Below are 22,022 nucleotides of genomic sequence, written 5' to 3'. Positions count from 1 at the left end.
ACACAAATTAAACATGAAAACGGGCAGGATAGTCAATGGGAAAGGAAGGAATATAAAGAAGTTCTATTTGTTCCACAGATGCTAAGTGTGGAAATCAGAAGTAGATTCCAAAATGGAAGACTACAAAGTAATCATTATTGCCACAAAAATTTCCAGGGAAAAACAAAGAATTTCAGTGTAATTGAAGAAGGTATGTTACTGCGATTATGCTCATATAGCACTACTGTGTCCAACTGTCCATAGTATTAATGAAACCTTTTTATTGATTCAGTCTGCTATGGCCAGATGGAGGGAAAAAATGTTCTGAATTCTCCTTCTGGGCCTTTGATTGAATACAATTTAGTCAGGTAATGTATCAAGGAGATGCCATCTCAAAAATCTGAAGCATAGAAGTCTTTTCCTAAAGTGCATGATCCTTTGGAACAGATAATAAAATCAGAAGGCACCACTATAATCACCTATGTCATGCTTCTCAACACCACCCAGCACAGAACTGTCCTGAATTAATTTGAACTACGGCATGTCTTTTAGAAATAAATAATTGACCAAACGCATTCCTGTTGCAGCTGAAATTAATAAAGATTCAACAAGAGTGAATCTAACATTTTTTCCTAATTTACTTCTTTACATTTAAAACAAACAAGCAAGTTTACTCCCTTTGTATATCCTAACAAGAATTAAAATTGCAATAACAATTACAGCCAAAGGGAATAGGTATGTTTTGCCAAAATAAAATAATTATAGATTTCACTGCCAACTAACCTATACAAACAAAACAAAAAGTCATCCTATCATCCAAATTATTCACCTGATATAGTTTCATTAATTCACTAATGATCATTTTCTCTTTTTTTCTTAAATCGTTCACTTTCATTTTCTATTTTATTAAGTAAACAAATGGAAATAAATAACTGAAATAGCAATTAGGAGGAAACAATGCTATGTTAAATAAATAAGGAATGCATTTTTTTTCTGAAATAGTTGATCTAAGTACCTGAAATACAGTATTAAAGCAATTCCATAAGACATTAGAGTATGTAACAGGTAATGTTTGCAGCCAAGCCCTTAAAATAGGCCTCCAATCTAACACCGAAGAGCTCATGAAGACCATCCCATTACGAGAAACTGTTGCAGGAGAAGCATTGTCAATGGTGTGAGGTTCAAAAATAATTTTGCAGGTGGGGGACATTGGAATACGATCTCCATTAGCCAAAGTAAGGGTCTTATTATCATCCAGAACAGAGTTCAGATTTTCAATCCATATTGCATCGACAGGTCCATCCAAAACTATCCAAACATGTTCACCCTAAAAAAAAATACATATATATATACATACATATATACACATACATATATATACATACACACACACATGCAAATTTAAGTACATTGATCAAAAATACAGATTTACTTAACACCTCAGAGGACATGTTCTTGGATATAAATACCAAGTCATAATTTGATGCTGATTGGCTCAGCAACAATTGTAGTCTTTTTAATTTGACCAGTGAATTTAATCCTTCTTTTGCTATCCTGTATCATACCAAAAAGTATATCAAAGAATAGTGACAAAAATTAATTTGAACTGTTCTAAGCACAGAGTTATCACTTTCTTCTGCATCAAGGTGAATGAAAACATTTCCTATTAAATACAGTCACAAACACAGGCACACAGTCCTTGCAGAATATTACCTAAATATTTCATCTGAGGTTTCTCATTTTCTAAGTGAGAGCTGAATGAAACACAGTGCAAGCTTCATAACATTTGAGTGTAATTATGACTCAGTGAAACACCATCTGTAGGTCTGACAGGAGAATTAGGAAATGCTCATACTGATCTCCTAACAGAGCCTCTTAAAGTCTTCTGATAACAATTACTGATATGGAACGGCAATGACATAAAACCAGAGAAGAAGAATTTATCTTTCCTGTCTTCCTATTAAAACATTAACAATTGCTGCTTTTGTGGTTGAACGGTAGGACTACCTGCTTACAGAAGGAAGTAAAACTCTTGAAACCTTTTCTGACTCAATCCTGAAAACTCAGGTGCCTGTGCTTGCGAAACCTCTGTGCTCTCTGTCATGTACACATAATTCAGACTCTTGGGTACATTAAGCCACTCAAACAAAGCAAAATGAAATACTCCAATTTGATTTCATAACTGAAGACATTTCACATAAATTACTCAGGTAATAAGATTTTATGGAAATAGTATTAAAATGTTCTTATTGACCAGCATGATACAATATCCATTACCTTCTTTGATTTTAAAGTTTTTCTCCATAAAGTAGAGAAAACGCCATCTGTCCAGTCATTTGTAGCAACATCGAGGGTACCAAACATCTGGGAAGCTGTGATTGCCTTGGGGTTCATTCTCATCTCTTTATGAGGGGCACCACAATCTGTCATTGCTTTCATCAAAATATGAATGCATTTTGTCTTTCCTGCGCCAGTTGGACCTAGAGTCATCATACCTTAAGACAATACAAACTGGTTTAAAATAAAATATCAAAATGTCATGCTACCATTTAATGATACTTTGCATCACTCATCCTGTTTTTTTTAATCAAAACCAAACATAAAAAGATGTTTCTCACTCCACTTACTCACTGTTGACTGAAACGAAATTTTAAAAATATTATTAAAAGGCCTCTATAAATGTCTGCTTTATTCTGGCAGGCAAGCCAATGTGGGTCTGTATACTCCCTCAGGCAGTTCTGTGCCTTCTTCTAATTGGAAAACATAGCTACCTTTTGATGTTCATGTGTGATGACAATGACTTGACTAGTGGTAAACAAAAACAATAATTTCTRAATGTATTTAACAACAAACAGTTGTTTCCAATGATACAAAAAATCTAGCATATCTTTCTGAAGCAAAAGTAACAAAAATATGTACCTGCATTCATTATGCTGACATTTTAATACATTTTTCTTTTATAAAAAAATTTAGCAGCAACCATACTTTTAATTTCATCAGTTTATAAGCGTATTGCCTAAGGAAAAGAAACCACGTCTTCAACAATAAATTGAGTCTATAGTTGATCCTATTTAGTTATATTTTACTAAATCAGCTATGCAAGAGGCCCAGAGCCTGCCCAAAAGCAGATGGGACATTCAAACTAAGACTTCTAAAGTCATCAAAGGGAGGTAGATAACTAATTCCTATTAACCCTAGTGGTACCTGGACAACATGGTGCTTAGCCATCTTTGAAAACCTCATCCACAAAGTTACCGACCATACCCTCGCAAATCAAGGTTACAATGCTAATCCAGTAAAATACAGATTGTCCGATGTTTGCTGTAAACTAAAGGGAGTTGAATGTTCCCAAAACCATTTTGAGCTCTCAGACATCCACTTGCTTATGCCATATGTTAGATACGGAAAATCTAATCCAAGCCCACCGATGTTAGTGAAATGGTCCTTTCTGCTCATTTCAACAGCATTTGGATGAAAGCCATTATGCAAAATGTATTTCCAGAATCCAGGCACTAAATCCCTACACACATACACACATGTGTATGCACATACTGACTCTTTTCCAATCAAGAAAGATTCTCTTTTCTAATCCTCATTCCTTGAAATCCCACAGTAACCTCTCCATAAATCCAAGGATCCATGAGTAGGACAAATGGAAGTCAGGAAAACAGAGACCTTTTCCGCTCCATGCAATAAGATGCATCATAGAAAGGCCCTGGGCAACCAAATGTTAGGCCAATTTGAGTTGCACTACCAAAGGGAGTAGCAGAGATGAGTGGAGAGAAGAGGCATCTAAACAGAAGGACACAGAGTGGATTCTGGAGATCTGCTGAGAACCGTGATCTGTGGTGTCTCCACAAACCAGTTTCTTCTAAGGAGAGGCATATTTAATCAGGACTGAAAACATTAAAACTTTCATGGTTCCTGTATTGCTGTAATTTGATATGGGACACTGAACCCAGCAATCTGGATGTAAATTATTAACTCAACACACCATTATCCAGTTCTTTGGTCTCACCAATAAACTGAACTAAACCTTTGAGGAAATAAGCTCTCATACTGCTGTGTTAATGAATATTTCCTTTTATTTGTTCCATTAGTTTAAGCTTACTAGTCTCTAATTATTATTACGAGAGAGAATAAAAAACATGGCTTCTTCAAAAAGCTCAGCTTTTTTAGTTAAATTTCCTTTATTTTTTTCCTTCCGATACTAAAAAAATCCTTGGTTGTTGGAGGCTTGGGGGTTGGGGGGTATATTTCAGAGCCCTTTTTTTAACTCAGCTATCAATTTTAAATCTAGTTGTATTACTGTCTTTCTTACCCTTCCTAGGACAGGGTCAACTTTATTCATTAGCCTTTTTTGGCCTATAAAAAATTATTTTATTTCTCCTCAGCTGAAATGGTCAGAATTGAGCACAAAGAACAATACTTGGAATTACAATGCACACTTGGTAGAATCTACCATGGTAAAGATTTGAGAGGTTATTACTTATAATAATCTCATCATCAGTCTCACAATAACATGAGCTTCATGACTGAACTCTGTCTGAAGGCAACAGCTGTCTTCAGAACATTGAACAAAATCAGCTGTTACTGAATTTGAATGTATACTCTCTATTTTAACTTGTTCCATAGAAATTTAAATCACTCTGAAGGCCACGCTTGTTTTCTCATAAAAATGTAATACAGCAAAGCTAAAATTTCACTATTGTGTGTATTGCAAAAAAAGAAAAAAAAAAGAAGTCATAACAGTTTCCTCTCAAAATATCCACACAGGCTTTAAAAATGACATCTGCTCAGTTTCAAGATACATTTTTCATGAAAAAATGCACTCTGTAGCAGATAAAGGTAAAAGACTATAGCTTTTATGCAGTCTCAAAACCTCATCTAGCATGCTAACCATGTCGGACTTGTTGAGTTTCATACAGCTGAATGAGTTTCAGAATCCATGGTGGATGACAAATAAGCCCTGCTTTCTCTGCCTCTGTCTGAATGGCTGACAGTAGTTCAGGATAGCCAGTTTTATCCAGAGTAATTCCAGGGAATAGGTCATTAATGAGACTCATAAATAAAGGTTCATCTTCATCCACCTGTCATAAAAAAGTAGGGGGAAAATACATTATTTATTCATTGAAATTATTATCACAACTGTAAACAATCTTCAAGAATATGCCATTTAAAGATGGCAGTAGAAAACTATCATTTCAAAGCAAATACTGTAATCATGAGTCAAGTGATTAATTTTATTAAGGGAATTTCAAACAATGTAATCACAAGGAGTAATTTCTAAATTAAATACTTAAAAGCTTATAAAATTTTAATATAGTTTTTTATATACATATATATGCATACACACACACACAAACACATATACACACACATATACACACATTTCTCCATTTGCTATACAAGCCAGCAAGATTTATTCAAATCTTATTTTTCCTTGGATTTTTTATGATTTTTTTTTCCTTCTATAAATCGTTAAAGCATGGTTATATGCTAGAAATCATGCACAAACAGGCTGAATAGATTAAAATCCGAAACACAGTAATTGCTTCCATCACAAAACTGGCTCCCAATGTACATACACAGAGTCTAAATAAGCTGTACCCTTTTTATTAGAGCAATAGAAAATGAAAGCTTTAAATAATAATATTGAAAGACATTAGACTATACAAGTATGCATTAACTGCTTTAAATCAGCTCATTCATTGCAATTCTTATGATGTTCTCAAAAGGCAAGAGTGCCAAGAAATGTAGAAATCGAAAATATGGATTAAGAAGGATCTTAAATGACATTAATACAATATATTCTCCCTTTCTCTCTTTAGATGGGATAGAAAGAAGAAAAAATAAAAGGCAACTAGAGGACCATTTTAGATTTTCCTCTAGGATCTGATGGGATCTTCAGCTGAGGTTTATGATGTGTTTTTCTCTCTTTAAAAAACAAATATAGAGCTCACACCATAAATGTACTATGATACTCACTGAAAAACCATATGAAAAACTGCAAAATAATGTATCCTATTGCTGGAGAAAAAGAGCTTTTCAAAGTGCATAACAAATACACCTAAAAACACAAAAGTACTCTTTCTGTGAAAGTCACTGGTTACAATACCAGTTTGGAGAGGTTCATGTCCCGCAGAACTCTCATCACTACCGTTTTCTCTGGCTCTTTGGGATTAGATCTTTTCACTGCTCCAAGCGTTCTTAAAACAGACAGGATATTTCTTAGCCCAAAGTCATAGTGAACCTTGAAACAATGCATAAAAACAATTGATACCACAAAGATTAACCACTTTAAAATCAAGTGAGGGCTGAAAACTACATTAATTAAAGAAATAACTAGGCTATTGAACTTTTAAATGTGATGAATTTCACAGCTCTTCATCCTTTCGGCTGGAGTTCCAGTTCTGTTGCTCTCTGATCCTGAAAATATTTTCCAGTGTTGTATGTCCGTGTTTGTCAGATCTCACATTTGGTTGCAGACTACCACTTTTAAAGTCATCTGCAACAGAGTTGCTTCTTCTATCATTTTGCTAAATTCATGATTTGCCAGATAGGGTGGCACAAACAGCAAATCACACATCTTCAGACTATCCTTTGTTTCCTGTCCACACAAGTACAGTTGTTATATTAATATATGGTATTCAGAGCCATGATTAAGAGAGCCAATCTCTTGCTGATATGAAGAACCATACTGAAATTACACTGATGACAACACTTTGTTATATGTAAGCCTAGACTATCCTGTACTTAGTGGACAGTTCCATACCAGCTGCATTCAGACATGAAGGAATTACTTTCAAAAGCAATGTGCATCCTAGACATGAATCTACCCACCTATGGGTTTTGGCAGGGAAGGGTTAGAGTCTGAATAGCCCCCCTTCCCCTATGGGCACAGCTTCCTATTTGCAGAGCCATATAGACATATTCAATTAATTCTAGCACTTTTACCTACACATACAATTCTGCCTTCAGTTAACACAGATTCAAAAATACAAGCAAATTTTCTATAATGTGTATTCTCTTCCTCTATGCCTTTTGATGCAAATCCTAGAAGAACTACCAGGGAAAAAGTTTTACATTACAAAGTCTCCACTGCTCCTGGTTGCTGGGAAAGCCTAAGCAATAAAAACATACAAGGACGGAAATAATAAAGAGATTCATTCATTAGGATAGTATCTACTTCCTCTCTTCCTCAGATTGATCTGAAATGTTTTTGAGACCCAGGGCATAAATATTTCTTATGCTATCTCACAAAACATTCTCACAAACAAGCTATCTCATAATCTACATAAAACTATTTCTAATGATGGATACACACTGGCATCACTAAAACTGGAATGATATATTGAGCACTCGTCAAAATTTTGAGTAATAAATAGCATATTGATTAGGCTAGCAGATGATACCACACTGGTGAAAGGTGGAAGGCACAACTAGAGTTTAAAATGACAGAGAGAAATTCAATGAACAATCCATGTAAGATGCATGTAACAAAGACAAGTGCCAAATACTATACATAGATGGAAATAATTAACTGCACAAATAAAGGCAGGGAACAACTAGTTGACAAACAAGTGAGCTGCAGAAAGCTCTGCAGAAAAATATGTGGCACTGGACTGGAACCACAACTGAAACTAACTCTCCAGGGACATATATCTACAATTACACTGGGCAGTACAAATAGGACTGTCCTTTTTAGAACAGTTGAAAAGATCCTTCCTTTGCAGGTGGCACTTCTGTGCTATGCCCTACAGTTGGATTCCACACTTGAATAAAGAAGAACCCTCCTGAAAAGAATCTAGAAAAGAGAAATAGAAGTGACTGGCTAACTAGAAAACATGATATATCAGGAAAAAGTAAACAAAATCTGCTGAGAGGAAAGACAACTGAATATATAGGATGAGTTATGAGTTATGATTAAAGTCTTTGAAACACAAACAGCTGCTGCAAAGAGGAAAGCAGGGTGAACAGAAAGGAAAAGAAGTAATGGACTTAACTACCAGAGGGAAGATTCAGGTTAGACTTTAGAGAAAACTTTGTGACCATGAGAAAAATGAGACTTTGGAACAGACTGCCTGGGGAAGCTGCAGGATATATGCCAATGGAAAATTTTAAGGAGAGTCACATATATTAGTACCAAATGATTTAGTCATGATTGATTTTTCCTCCAGACAGGTAAATGGACAACCTTTGAGGGTTCCTTCTAGCCTCATTTTCTATGATTTCAGCAGGTGCCAAGTTGTTAACACTTGACATAATCAGATATGAATGTTCAGCCAGATACTGGCAAAAAAACTCATTTGCAGATGGCAACATTAAGACAAAAAGATTAATAACTTCTTGTGAATTTTGGAAAGAAGATTACATCTTGATGATGAAGGCTGCTATCATTTTGTACATTTGTAAATTTTGTAAATTTGTCCTAGTGAAGAGTCCAGAATCATGACAAAGGCTGATATTTCTGTTACTCTCCATGCTAGGTGACCATCACTGACATACCGGAGTGAGTCCAGCAGATGACCACCAAGTGATGGGACAAAGGCAATGGTCAAAATTTGCAACAGGGGAAATTGCAGTTGGATGTAAGTAAAAAATTCTTCACTATGGTCAAACACAGGAAAAGATGCCCGGAGAGGCTGTGGAATCTCCATCACTGGAGATATTCAAAACTCAACAAGGACAAGTTCCTTAGCAACCTACTCTAAATGGACCTGTGCTGAGCAAGATGACTTCTGTAACTCCCTTCCAACCTGCATAAGTCTATGATTCTATAGAAATGACAATTTCTACAGAAAAACTTTGGTAAATTTGAAGAAATACTGTCATACTTATTAGAAAAATTAAAATAAATAAAAACAAGCTTAAAGCCAGGTTTTCTGGTGCATTTCAAATGATCTGCATGCCTGGTGGTTCAAAGCAGACATCGTTTATTTACCTTAATCAGTCTGCTAGTTTTTCAACTGCTTTGCATTTCAGGAATGGCTAAAACAAAACAGCTAGAACTTACTAGCAAATCTGGACCATGACCTGCTTCTTTGCAGTATTTTGTAACAGTAGGCAATAGATTGCACTTAGGGAAAATGGACTGCACAGTGGCATAGCTGATGCTTTTTAAGGAAGACTGAAAAAAACACAAATGAAAGTCTCAACAGTAGGAGCATACTTTGTTGATGCAGGGAAAGGATATGCTTTTCCCCAGTCTGAGTGAAGCTATGGGAGGAGGTAGTATGGAACCTTGGCTAGAAGTCCTACAACATTAAAAGGCAAATAATTTGGCTTTTGGTACTGTCAGAGGTTTCACAGGTTTCACCATGCTTCACAGGTTCGTGGGCATCTTCGGCTTCCTATATTTGCTAAGGACTCTTCTTTTACTTTCAGATGTTTTTCACAACTGAAAGATATGACAGTCACCCAACTCAACACCAATCACTGCAATGAGGGTGTTAGATTCAGGCTTGAGCTCTCCATGTTCAGTCCCTGCCTTTCCAACAGACTTTGGAAACAAATCACTGCCATCTTCTCTCCCTCAAATTCACTGCTGTAAAATGGACAGTGGTAGCACCATTTCAATTAAAATGATGTGCACCCTCCCCGGGCATGGGCCAGGCCCCATGGTGTTAGTTGCTACACAAACATAAGAAGAAAAGGAAGTCCTGGCACAGACAGCCTTTGGCTATCTGTGAATCAGCGTTCCTGTTTCTACAGAGTCTGCAACTGTTTCGTGTAAAATGCCTGGAGGAATTCATGTTTTCCTCTTGGCAAAAACCTTGTAGATTTTATGAGAGTTAACTTCAGCTGATGAATGACTCTGTTGTTGTTTTCTTCTACTGATGTACGTCGCCTTTGCTGAAACAGGCACTGTTCGGCCATTGCATATTGCACTGATTCTTTATGCAACTTTGTTCCTTCCAGTCAACTGCCTGGATACCAAGCAGTACTTATTTCCAACTAAAAATTTATGATAAAAATAATTAAATAAGTAAGACCCACAGGGAAAGAGAGATTAATATGCCTCTAAGAAAGCTTGCCTGTACTTTATAGTTCTAAGCATTCTCAAGCTAGACAAAAACAATTTGTGTTCCACTGAACATTAGAAATATCACCCCTTCAGTTCATGAGTCTCCCATACCTAACCAGATTAACTCATTACATAATGACATCACATCAGATATTACTCCCCAGCCTACAACAAACTTCATAAGGAGCTTCAGCAAGTCTTTCAAAATATCCCATTACTACTACTACTAACTAGGAATGACAGGGGAGGGAGATGACAACCCACAGACAAGTGAGGAAGTGGTGGACCTGACCAAAAAGCAAAAGGTGGAGGCTGAGATGAACAAAAGAGACCTCGAGAATGACGAAATATGGTGGAAAGGAGCCCACCTCAAGTGCAAGCCTGCAAAGACAGAAGGGCCAAGAGGACAGCATTATGGGAGAAGCTCTCTCACTCTTTTCCTGGGAAATCAGCATAAGCGGGTGCTAATCTGAAAGGCCTGTTCACTAACACATGCAGCATTGGGAACAAACAGGAGGAATTAGAGCTGTGTATGCAGCTGCAGGATTACTATCTCATTGGAATGAGACACACAGTGGGATACCTCACAAGACTGGAGTGCAGCAATAGATTGATACAGGTTCTTTAGAAAGGACAAGTTGGGAAGGCAAGGAGGGAGAGCTGCCCTTTAATGTGAAAGAGAGTGGGAATACATGGAGCTTTGCCTTGGGACCAGTGATGAGCCAGTTGAGAGCTTTTAGGTTAGGATTAGAGGGATGACGAATATGTGTGACATTGTGGTGGGTATCTGCTACAGACCACCTGATCATGAGGCTTTCTTCAGACAACTTGAATTAGCCTCACCTTTGCAAGCCCTGGTCCTCATGGGAGACTTGAACTACTCCACTCTCAGCTAGAAGTGCAACACAGCTGGGCACAAGCAATCCAGGAGATTTTGACACCATCTCCCATAACATCCTCTTAGACAAACTGATGAAGTATGTAATAGGYAAGTGAACTGTGAGGTGGACTGGAAAACTGTCTGAATGGCCAGGCTCAAAGGGTTGTGGTCAGTCGCACCAAGTCCAGCTGGAGGCCAGGGGCTGACACTGGGGTCAGTAGCATTTAACATCTTCATTAATGACCTGGACAATGGGACAGAATACACCCTCAACAAGTTTACAGGTGATACAAAACGAGAAACAGTGGTTGGGTACACCAGAAGGTTGTGCTGTGTGAACCACAGGCACCCACCCCTACAGGCAGGGGGCTGATCAGTTGTAAAGCAGCCTTGCAGAAAATGCCCTGTGGGTTCTGATAGACAGCAAGCAGAACATGAGCCAGCAGCGTGCCTTTGTGGCAAAGGCAGCCACCCTGGGCTGCATTAAGAGTGATGCCAGCAGGTCAAGGGAGGTGTTTCTTCTCCTCTAATCGGGATTGGTGAGGCCACATCTGGAGTGATGTGCCCACGTCTGACCTTCCCAGTACAAGACAGACATGGGCATACTGGAGCAAATCCAAGGGACTGGAGCATCTGACATATGAGGAGAGGTTGAGGGTGTTCTCAAGAAGAGAAGATTCAGGGAGCATCTTATCAATGTGTTCAAATACATGATGGGAGGGAGTAAAGAAAACAGAGCCAGACTTTTCTCAGTGGTACCTAGTGATGGGATGAGAGGCAATGGGCACAAATGGAAATCCAGGAAATTCCACTTCAACATCAGAAAATCTTTTTTTTACTGTGAATGTAGTCAGATACTAGAATAGGTTGTCCAGAGAGTTTGTGGAGTCTCCATCCTTGGAGATACTGAAAACCTGCCTGGACAAGGTGCTGAGTGACCTGCTCTAGTTGACCCTGCTTTGAGTGCAGCTATAGGACCAGATGACCTCCAGAGGTCCCTTTCAAACTCAACTCTTCTGTGATTTTATGATCCTACATAGCTGGAGTTCCACAAGACCAGGACAGTCCAAAGGGATACTGAGAGGCACAAGAAGGACAAAATAGCATAATACAATGGGTTTGCAGAAAGCTATGCCTCCTGGCTCATTTTAGAGGACATAGAGTCATGACCCATGAAGTAAACTGCTAGGAACAAAGATCAACATGGCAGTCTTCTCTGATGGCTGCTAAAGAAATGATAGAGGGTCATGAGGAAATTATAAATACACATAGCACACTGTGCCCCAGAGACATCACGACTTGTAGAGCAAGAACTATGGAATTTAAGTTATAAGGGAGATACAAAGACGAAATTCAAATTTGTCCTTTGTTTATAATTGTGATGTAGTGGGGTCTCAGGGCTGTGCCTGTGTGCATACCCAGTGCACCCTACATAAAGATCATAATAAATTAGGTTGTTTTTTGTTTTTAAACACTGACTAGGAGTGTCTGTGTAATGCTTTCAGCACCTGCAACAACACAAAACATGCAAAGCAGCACTACACAGGTAGATGGCAGAGTTTCTGATGCCTGTATAAATTACTCTGGCCACAGTGAAGGAAAGTATCATGTCCAGGACAAAAATGACACACACAAACAATTGAGACAATGAGAAAATTTAACACAAAATCATACTGAGACCAAGCCTGAGGGAAAAGAAAAAGATCCATATTCAATACTCTAGAGACAAACTGTGTTGCTAACTCGTGAAAGTGTGTGCATACACAAATGTTCCTAAACAATGTCCACACGTTTCACTGCAGAGACCAGTCTCAGAAAACGATCCAACAAATGCAGCCCAAAAACCTGGTAACTGCAAAACACAGGCAGATGACAGGACTGAAGGAGCAGGATGGACAGCAACAAGTGGACGAGGTATCACCAGTGATGCTAGATCAACACAAGGGGATTCAGATTGCTTAAAATGTAATTTGAAGGCTAATGGAGACACCCTGGGCAATATTACATGGAAGCTAGTAGTAAACTTGACCCTTCAGAAGCTAATCTACAACAGAATGCTGGTGAGCAAAACTCTCTTAGTAAAAGAAGCCTGAGAGAAATGAAAATTGAAATTCAGTTTGGTTATATACACCAAGACAGTGAAATTACTGAGCTATGGAGAAAGAAAAGAAAAAAATCCAAATCTGTACATTTTTTGTTTTAACTCTGAAATAACATGGGCGACATGATACCCTACCACCATCTTATTCTGGTATAGTCCAAGATTTCTACATGAAAGCCAACAAAGACTCTAATAAAAACATGGTATTGAACTGAAGTAACATAATGGAGAATGTAGTCAATATTTCTAAGTTCATCAGGATCCAACTGGAGTAGGATCCCAGTTTGAGCTGCTACTTACCCTACCATTAATATAGTTTCTGTTTGAGGCCCACTAGTGGACACTCAGAGAAGGGCATTCAGAAGTTAACAACTACTTCTGTTCTTAAAAGCTGCTTTAGCCTTTGTTTCTACTTACATACCCCACCCAAACAGAACGGCACATTTCTGATAGAACTCAGCAAAATAGTGTCTTCCAGGCAYTGTTTAGTTATTTATAATTCTTACACTGCCTCTCCAGTAGGTCTAGTCTTTATAAGTGAGGAGAATGGGAAATTTGGCCTCTACAAAGCTCTGCAGAGTTCTACAGAGTGTTTCTTGTATTTTCTCCATTTCTCCATAAAAAATAAAAATGAAATGACAATTTCAGACTCAGTTGCTAGAACTGAAAACTCGAAAAAGACTAGGTTTCTGAGCATCAAAATAGTTAGAAATCCTATAAAAGTAGATTCTCTATATTCCCTTCCGGTGGCAGCTTACTCTTGGACAAATATTTATTTTACCTGTTTAGATAATTGCTCTTCACAGAGCTTGTAGAGTGTATAGAATTTTCGACTAAGGATTTGGTTGTCTCGGAAACCAGCACTTGCCAGCTTGACTCGCATAATAATGCCACGGTCAGGCACCATCATAGCAACAGTGCGAAACTGAATCTTCAGATTTTCTGGAAGTTCCTGTCGTCCTTGATAGCCTGGGTTCTGAAACATGCAAAATATAAAATAAACTATTATTTAATGACAGCAGGATAGGAAGGTTTATTTTTTCTGATAATTATTTGGTAAACACAGGAGTACATGCCAGATTACAGAGGATAACTATAATATGTGACAGTTACACAACATTCCTCAGTTGTCTAAATATTGCAGATCATGAAATACGTGATACCACACATGGTATTTGGAGATCCCCAAGACAACAGAGACATAGTCAGACAGCCCTTACACATCTCACTGGAGCTGTTTTAAAAGGCTAGTACCTCAGGGTCTTGATACTGTTCCAGTGCAGAAGAATATTGTCCACTGTGAGTCTTCCCAGTCCATTTCAGTGCAAAAATCAGTAGGCAGTGGAAGCCATTACTGATATAATTTAAACTAACCCATCTGACCTTTCACTGAGGAAGTCTAAGTCATTCACATATTCACTACAGCATGGCTCAGCTGTGAGGATAGTAGTCTCTGGCTACGCACTGATAACTTCTTAAACTCTTCCAACTATTTCCAAACTGCCTTTCCATAGGCCTTGTTTTGCTCCTAGTTAATCTGTCCTTTTTTGCAAATTAAAATGCTAACATTAACAACTTTTCAAAGATAGGCAATCTTAACATAAAGAAAAATGTTTCAACTTTTTAGTTTTGTATGTGGAGCCTACAGCTAAAGAGGGGAGGCACAAAGATGTTTTAAGGTATTCTTATACTTTCCTTTTTTGCCTCCTGCACTGAGAAAAGTAGTGCACAGGCACCAAAGACAAATCTTCAGGAGGCCAGTGAACCAGAGTGAGGATGGCCTCCTTCATTCTGTCATACAGAAGGATTGTGGTCAAATGTTCTTCACAGGTTGGGAAGTACTGACCAAACAAATTACTGTAGTCCTCGCAATGGYCAACTACATCTGTTTTATTTTGACAGTCTTTGACTAAAAATATGATATGGTTGTTTTTAGTCTCAACCTCGCAAGTATTCAGCTAAAAAAATCTTAAATGTTGTAGTTAATGATGACTGCATTCATCATTCCTATGTTCCTGCTAGAAATAAGGGCAAGAGAAAATATCACCATTATTATTTGACCAAATTATTGGTCAAATTCTGTTCACTGTTCTCTAACAGACAGTACCAATGATTTCAATAGGAATATTTCCATGGGTAATGAAATGGGAAAGATTTTGCACCACGACACCATGATTCACACACATACACACACATACCATAGTCAGAAATATGCCAAATTCTCTGTCCATGTCAACAACATCACCATCAGTGAAAATGAACTGAGATTTCTTATTTTTCTTACACTGAAGTACAATATATATCTGCTGAGCAGCTACTGATAAAACTGGAAGTTCAATGCGGTTAAACTCATCAAAGCAACCCCAGGCACCCGACTGGGCTAAACCTAAGAAAGGAAAAACAAAAGTATTCTGTTAACACAGTGTATCAGGCCAAACAAGAAGAATTTGTATGTAAAATACAGCACATTATATACAATATAATGTAACATGGAAATAACAAATGGTATGAACACAGCATAACAAGGAATAAAAATTCAGAATCAATTGGGTTGCTGTGCATTAGTGATATCCAGGAAAAAAAAACCCTATTAAAAAAGATATAAAAACATCTTTGCAAAGAATCCTACATTCTACAGCAACCATCAACAATGACAGAGGGCATTCCCCAATATTATATACAGCATCTAGAAGTGTAAACACACACACAGCCTAGAAACTCACCTATGCAGTGTGTCAAATTGTCAAAAATGAGTTTGAGAGAAACCTACAGAAACTAAAAGCATAGGATCATATTCAGAAATCACTACATTTGCAATAGGCACCATAGTAGCATTTTATAATAATTAACTTGCAGGTCAAAAATCAAATAGCATTCTGCTRTTCAAGGGAAAGGAATCTGATGTCATATTTACAGCTACCTTTGGAGCAGGCCATAGAGTTCTATACAGACATTAGTAGCAATAAACCTCATGAAATGAATGTTTTTTGGGATGGTCAAATCCTCCCTCTTCTGTATTATATCAGCAGGACTAAAATAGGATAGTCTACAGTGGCAGAAGGAACTATTTCCTAGGTTTCCAGTGAGAAAGCTGTGTAATCCCCTGCTATTCAACAAGAGCTAAAGGCCAGTAAATCTACACAGGAATTTCACTGAATGATGCCATTTCCTCCCTTCTCAAAGCCCACACTAGTATTTCCTATTGCCTGGATCCAGCAAGGTCAGCACCTTAAGTAGGTGCTACAAACAAAATTCAGAAGTACTTAATTCATCCCACTGACCTAGTGGAGTTCAGTTTGACTTAGGCCATTTGAAGACAGCCCTAGAATGCAGAGATACTATAAAATAAATAGAATGTAATATCACATAAAACTTTCAGGAGCTGTCTTACTAGGCCTACTGCTCAATTTCATTTTTCAAAATTCCATTTTAATTGAAGTGAACCTACTACAGCATTTCTTATCTGTTGCACTGTACTAATGAATAATACAGGGCCCCATCATGGAATTCCAACTAAGTCGTTGCAGATTATATGAGGCCTATAAATCATAGGTACAGCACATATAATTAGTCAAATATGAGAATTATGATAACACTGGCTTTTGCAGGAATTATTTTATCGTATTAACGAAGAATTTATTTCCATTGGTTCTTAACACAGAATGCAAGTAAAATAAACATTAAGATTTTACATATGGCACAGATGAAGTAAAACAGAAATAAAGTACATGTTCAAGAAAAGGTATTTACGTTTTGCAATGTTGAGCTACTTAACGTCCAGAGCTTCCCCAAATCCCCTCAGCCTTTACATGGCAATGCATATAGAACAGGTAAAATAAATAAAGACCTGGTTTATATGTAATGTTAATTCCTTACAGTATTTAAGCTTATGGATAAATAAGTCCTCAAAATCAATAACTACACTATTAATAGATATTTTTTCTCACTCCTTTTTGCGCTCTCCTTTGTTTTTTCCCCTCTTCCTGCTTTCCTTTCTCTTGTCTTTGCTCTCTTGTGTTCTGCTCTATTAATCTTCTTTCCTTCCCTCTTCTGTTCCCTGTCTGATCTTCTCTTGCCCTTTGCAATGTTCCTCTAGGAACTCTCATCTTTCTCCATATCCCTTTGAGAGCCTGTTTTATGTTTCTCCTCTGTCCCCTCTCACATTGTGCATGATCAACTATCATAGCCAAATCAATACCTGTCAATTTTCATAGTTGCAAAAAAAGAAAAAAAATATGGAAATAATTCTTACATTCAATTTTTACCTCTTTTCATGCCCATCAACCACTTCTTTTAACAATGTTATATTAATTGGTCTTTGCTACCTGTGTAAATTTGGAAGAACTCTTCAACAAAATTAGTGGAGTTATGCCACATTAACACCAGTGGTAGTAAGGCCAAAATTGGCTCCTTAAGACTTGATCCAGTCAGGGCAATACTATGGTTCTCCTATGAAATTCAGTGCAATTCCATATGTACAATAATCTTTTCCTAAACTGCTTATAACTAACATCTGTCATATTATAAAAATTTATTCTCTGAATCAGGAGAATTTGAGGACAATAAAAACTCACATGTACTTAATTCTGAAACTTAAAAGCAATGGAACATTTACAAACACCACAATGTCATAATAAAGCAATAATTTACTACTAGAGAGGTACCAAATTTAAAGCATAACAGACTCGATCCTACTGTCATTAAAACAACTGAAAAATGTTCTCTGACTCCAGTGGTGTGGCAGTAAGCCCTTTTACTGATGTTTTCCCTTTTTTATGAAGAATGTCAGGGCTCTGACCAGCCTCCTCTGGGCCATTCACCCACTTCCTGCCTGTGGGTCCAGGACCTCCATTTCAGCTCAGCCCAGGGCCTTTAGTCCCTGCTAGAGCTATGTCGTAAGTAGGCCTGTGTCCCTTCTATCTCATGTTATCCTGACTTGCTGACTGGACATCCTGCAAGACCCCAGACCTACATGTAGTCTTACCTCCAGCCCTGCCTACTGCTATTCCTAACTGGACTTCCTAGACAGACCCTGGACCTGGCTTGTTGCTTTGCCTTGTCTGATGATTACTGGAACCCATGGAACTAGCTGTCACTACTTGTGCCTGGGCATTTGGCCCTCTTTGTTGCACATTACATGACTATTAGGATCTGTTCTGAAAATAAAGTATTTTTGCAACTTTTTTTATTAAACAGCAATATCTACTCTTTAGAAYAGAACAAGGAAAAGCCCTAAAACCTGGCATTCTTTTACAAACACTTTGTTACATATAATATTGTCACTTATAATCTGTAAATTAAACGTTTTTAAAATTACTCTTGCTATAGAATAGTGAGATTCAGTTCTAGCCAAACAATTTTTCCTTGGGGAAAGAAAACAAAAATCACTTGTTTTGTAATGCCACCTGCTGGGTGGAATTGCGAAACCTGACTCTCAAGGAAGGCCAATATCCTACAGCTTTGAGTGAATTTAGTTCTTCCAAAATAATTACTTTCCAGTGGCATGTAAACCACACACACACACACACACACACACACACACACAAAAGAGGCACAGCAAGCAAACTGTCAACTGCACAAGAGCTTAGAGATAATTTAATTTTGTTGTGCTCTAATTGTCATACTGTGCATTAATTTCTGTTCACGCACAGAATACGACGGTAGTATGTTAATCAAATGCAGAAACAGAATAACAGCAGAAAATAAAGAATGAGATACAGAGATCTTTACCTATGTCTAAGTAATGTGAAAACCCTGACAAAATCAGTACAAATAGCTTACAACCTGGTCCTCACACAATGAGCTAATGAATTTAAGTTATCCTATGCATATCCCCACCAAGAGTGCCTTAAAAAATGTGCATCTGCCATGTCCCTTTCCATCTCAGTGACCCTCTTTAGAGTTTATCCATGGGTACAAATATATCAACATCATAAAACAAAGCAAATTTCACTAAAACAGAACTTTGGCTAGCCAAAGTGCAGCTCAGAAACAGTAAGCTACAAGGTAGTCAGTGTTCCTGAAAGAATTTACAGAGCTCAGAACTCTTTTATTCACCTTCTGAATTAAGATAAATATCAAATCTTATATTAAATATTGCATTAAATATTAAATCACAAAAAGGGGCCTCAAGTGACTATAGAAAATAGAGTCAAAGCAAACACGCTTTTCATATTCGTTTACAGACAAAAACAGATGAAAGGTTTCCTAAAAGGTATTCAGCAACACTTTTAAGTGAAAGTGATGAAATATCCCTGACTTGCCATTCCTGGGCAATTTTAACACTGAACTTAACATAATCAGTGACAGAAAACTTGGGTACTTTCATGGGTTCTTTCTGTCCAGCCTGGATGGTCAGTTACATCTGAACCTACTTTTCAGATCAAATTTCAAAATCAAAGCTATCACAGGTGAAAATACAGGCTTTGGATGTCTTGCCTAGACCATTTTCCTGTGAATGCCTGGAGTCACAGAGGAACAAGACAGACAGACAGACAGAGAACCTCAGTTCTGAATCAACATGAACTTTAAATTATATTTTAAAGGGTACCAACGCTTCTCTGAAGATCAAACTTACTGTCCTTAAAGAGAAAAATCTGGAAACATGGATGCAAGCATGACAACATCACCTCCACAACCCCTTTTTCTCCTCACTGCTCAATTTGATAATATCTGGTAACTGACTCAGAGTACCAGATGAAGCGAAAAGTTTGGGAGTGGAAACACTGGTGATGGAGGAGAAAGGCCAGAGATATGTTAAACTCTGAAGAATTTCTCAATGTGTACAGTAAAATATGTAATATGTTTCATGAGAACTTTCCTATCACTCTGCATGAAAGAACTTCTACAGTTGTGAAGAACTATCCTTCTTTTCCATTAAAGAATCTTTCTCTAAACACGCTTTGTTCCTCCCTCCTACTAGACCTCCAGCTCATTTCCTTCCCAGAATTCAATACATCCACTCTTCAAGAAATACCAGATATCTTAAAGAGGTTTCAACATAAAACCTGTAATTCCAAGCCAGGCCCTTCCCAAGTAGTGAAAGTTACAAAAAGAAGCCCAAAGCAACTGATATGCTTCACAAATGAAAGCACCAACTCATTTAGGAACTGCATCTTGCTTCTCCTTCCAAACACAAAACAGTCTGATGAATGCTGAAAAAAAATCATTCTATTCAGGCTCTGTGCAACTGGATCTGTTATTTCCTTCCCAGAGAAATTCACAGAGAAGCAAGCCAACATCCCAGTAGCAAATTCTCAGTAAGCAGTCACAGGCATTGTGGTCATCTGACCATTCAATTTGTTGAATTCTGTTGGTGTCTTTTCTAACTCATATCAAACATCAGCATGCCATTAAGTGAGCCAACCAGATAACAAGGACATCTCACACAGCATTACTTAGCTTTTGTTACATATGATTACAATACTACATCAAAAATGATCAACTTATAGAGAAACAGAGACAAGGGAAGTTCAGCCCTAAAACTGAGCTGATGTTCTTAGACACAGAAATTGTGCCTAGTTTTACTAAAAGAAGCCAATGACAAGCTGCAGATATTACTGTTACCTTAACCTGAAGTGAGAGAGGATATAAGGTACTAAACTGCTCAAGATAAGAAAGCAGAAACAAAGAAAGGATATATGGGTGAGATTGCAGAGTTGACGTGAATCAGTAACAGTTTAATGCAGAGAAGTGAAATCATCAAGGAGGCAGGAAAAAAGGTGCTAACACAAAAAGATACAAACACTCTAACAAGAAGCATAGAGGAAAAAGAAAACAGCTCTGTTAGATCAAAGACAAATCCACTCCAAGCAGAAATGGAGGTTGGCATTTCCCCTCCTGATTGATGACTGCATGCACGGTGGACACCCACTGGATGACTGCACTTGGGGTTACAAGTATGCTAATGCTTATTCATACAGCAAAATGGTCCCTGCCAACTTTTGTGTTTATTATCCATAATTGGATATAATTGGTAAATTATCCATAATTTTGTTTGGAAAACAAAAAGCTGTATGTAACTGTACTTTCAAGTCCTCATGCACAATAAAAGACACCCAGCTAAAAGTTGTCCCAGAGATCTGGCAGCTACAAGAGGCACTTTGAGAAACTTGTGACCTTGACCAAAGGTGTTCACACACACACATCTAGTTCAGTTTCTAGCTCAGAACTGTTACTGAGTTTATTTGATATTATATAAAACGAGACATAAGAGGAGCTTTCCATAGCTTGACTGTTTTCTCTTAACAGGTGATATCTGCCCTTGGTGATAGATACAGTATTTACCTCAGGTAAAGACTACAATAATGGAATATATTCTGCATAATAGTGATCAGCTTCTAGGAAACTTTAACCCACATTGCAGTGTGTTTTAGTGGGATACTGTGAAACCTGTCTTCTGCTCTCACTGTTCATAGGAGCTTTGAGCCAGATTCAGCCTTCTCCAAGGTGGTGAATGCCTGCATTCAGCTATAAAGACCAAAGCTAAAGCTAAAAGATTAGCTGAAAGACCACCTAACACTTTAAATGAAGACTGTGATCAAAGTCTCTGTTCTTGTGGCATAGCAGAACTTTAACTAGAACTCTTCATGTGGGATCAGTTCAGGACTGGGAAAGGAACTCTCAAAAGAGCTAAGGATGGCTGCTAGCTCTGCCATCTGCTACTTCCAAATAAGAGCTGCTCTTCCTCAAATTCATGGTATGGAAATGATAGGGTTGCTTTGGCAGGTAGCATTTTATCCTCTCTTTCTGTAGCAGTGTCTACTTTACTGTCTTCTTCAGCTGTCCTGCCTGCTCCAAGCTGGCCCTTTACTACAACTCCAACTGTGAAATCCTCAGTGGAAGGGAAGGTAACAGGCAAAGGCATGTCTTCCCCATCAAAATGAATAACTATAAATAGATAAACTAAGAGATATGAGTGCCTTTTTAAAGCTCAAATTTCTGTCATGGCTCACAGTTCAGAGAAATGGGTGATGGTACCTGGCTGAGGTAAACAATGCAAGCATGGAAATGTTTGTATCTTATTTGTGTTCATG

General features: G+C 37.8%; 1 protein-coding gene across 1 annotated transcript in view; it reads right to left on the bottom strand.

Annotated features, from left to right (window-relative positions):
• The window catches only part of LOC112960565 (dynein heavy chain 5, axonemal-like), a 132,992-nt gene that overhangs the window by 85,950 nt on the left and 25,020 nt on the right, over positions 1-22,022 (bottom strand). Inside the window, exons 18-23 of the mRNA XM_026054961.1 lie at positions 15,186-15,373; positions 13,769-13,963; positions 6,098-6,232; positions 4,880-5,069; positions 2,257-2,474; positions 995-1,306 (exon numbers count right to left, since the gene is read on the bottom strand). Of these exons, the coding sequence (XP_025910746.1) occupies positions 995-1,306; positions 2,257-2,474; positions 4,880-5,069; positions 6,098-6,232; positions 13,769-13,963; positions 15,186-15,373 (1,238 nt within the window). The remainder of the gene's footprint in view (positions 1-994; positions 1,307-2,256; positions 2,475-4,879; positions 5,070-6,097; positions 6,233-13,768; positions 13,964-15,185; positions 15,374-22,022) is intronic.

The sequence above is a fragment of the Apteryx rowi genome, unplaced genomic scaffold, assembly GCF_003343035.1.
Source record: "Apteryx rowi isolate R43461 unplaced genomic scaffold, aptRow1 scaffold_977, whole genome shotgun sequence".
Lineage (NCBI taxonomy): Eukaryota > Metazoa > Chordata > Aves > Apterygiformes > Apterygidae > Apteryx > Apteryx rowi.
Note: the sequence above shows the minus strand (reverse complement) of the source record. Positions and strands in the feature narration are given on the sequence as shown.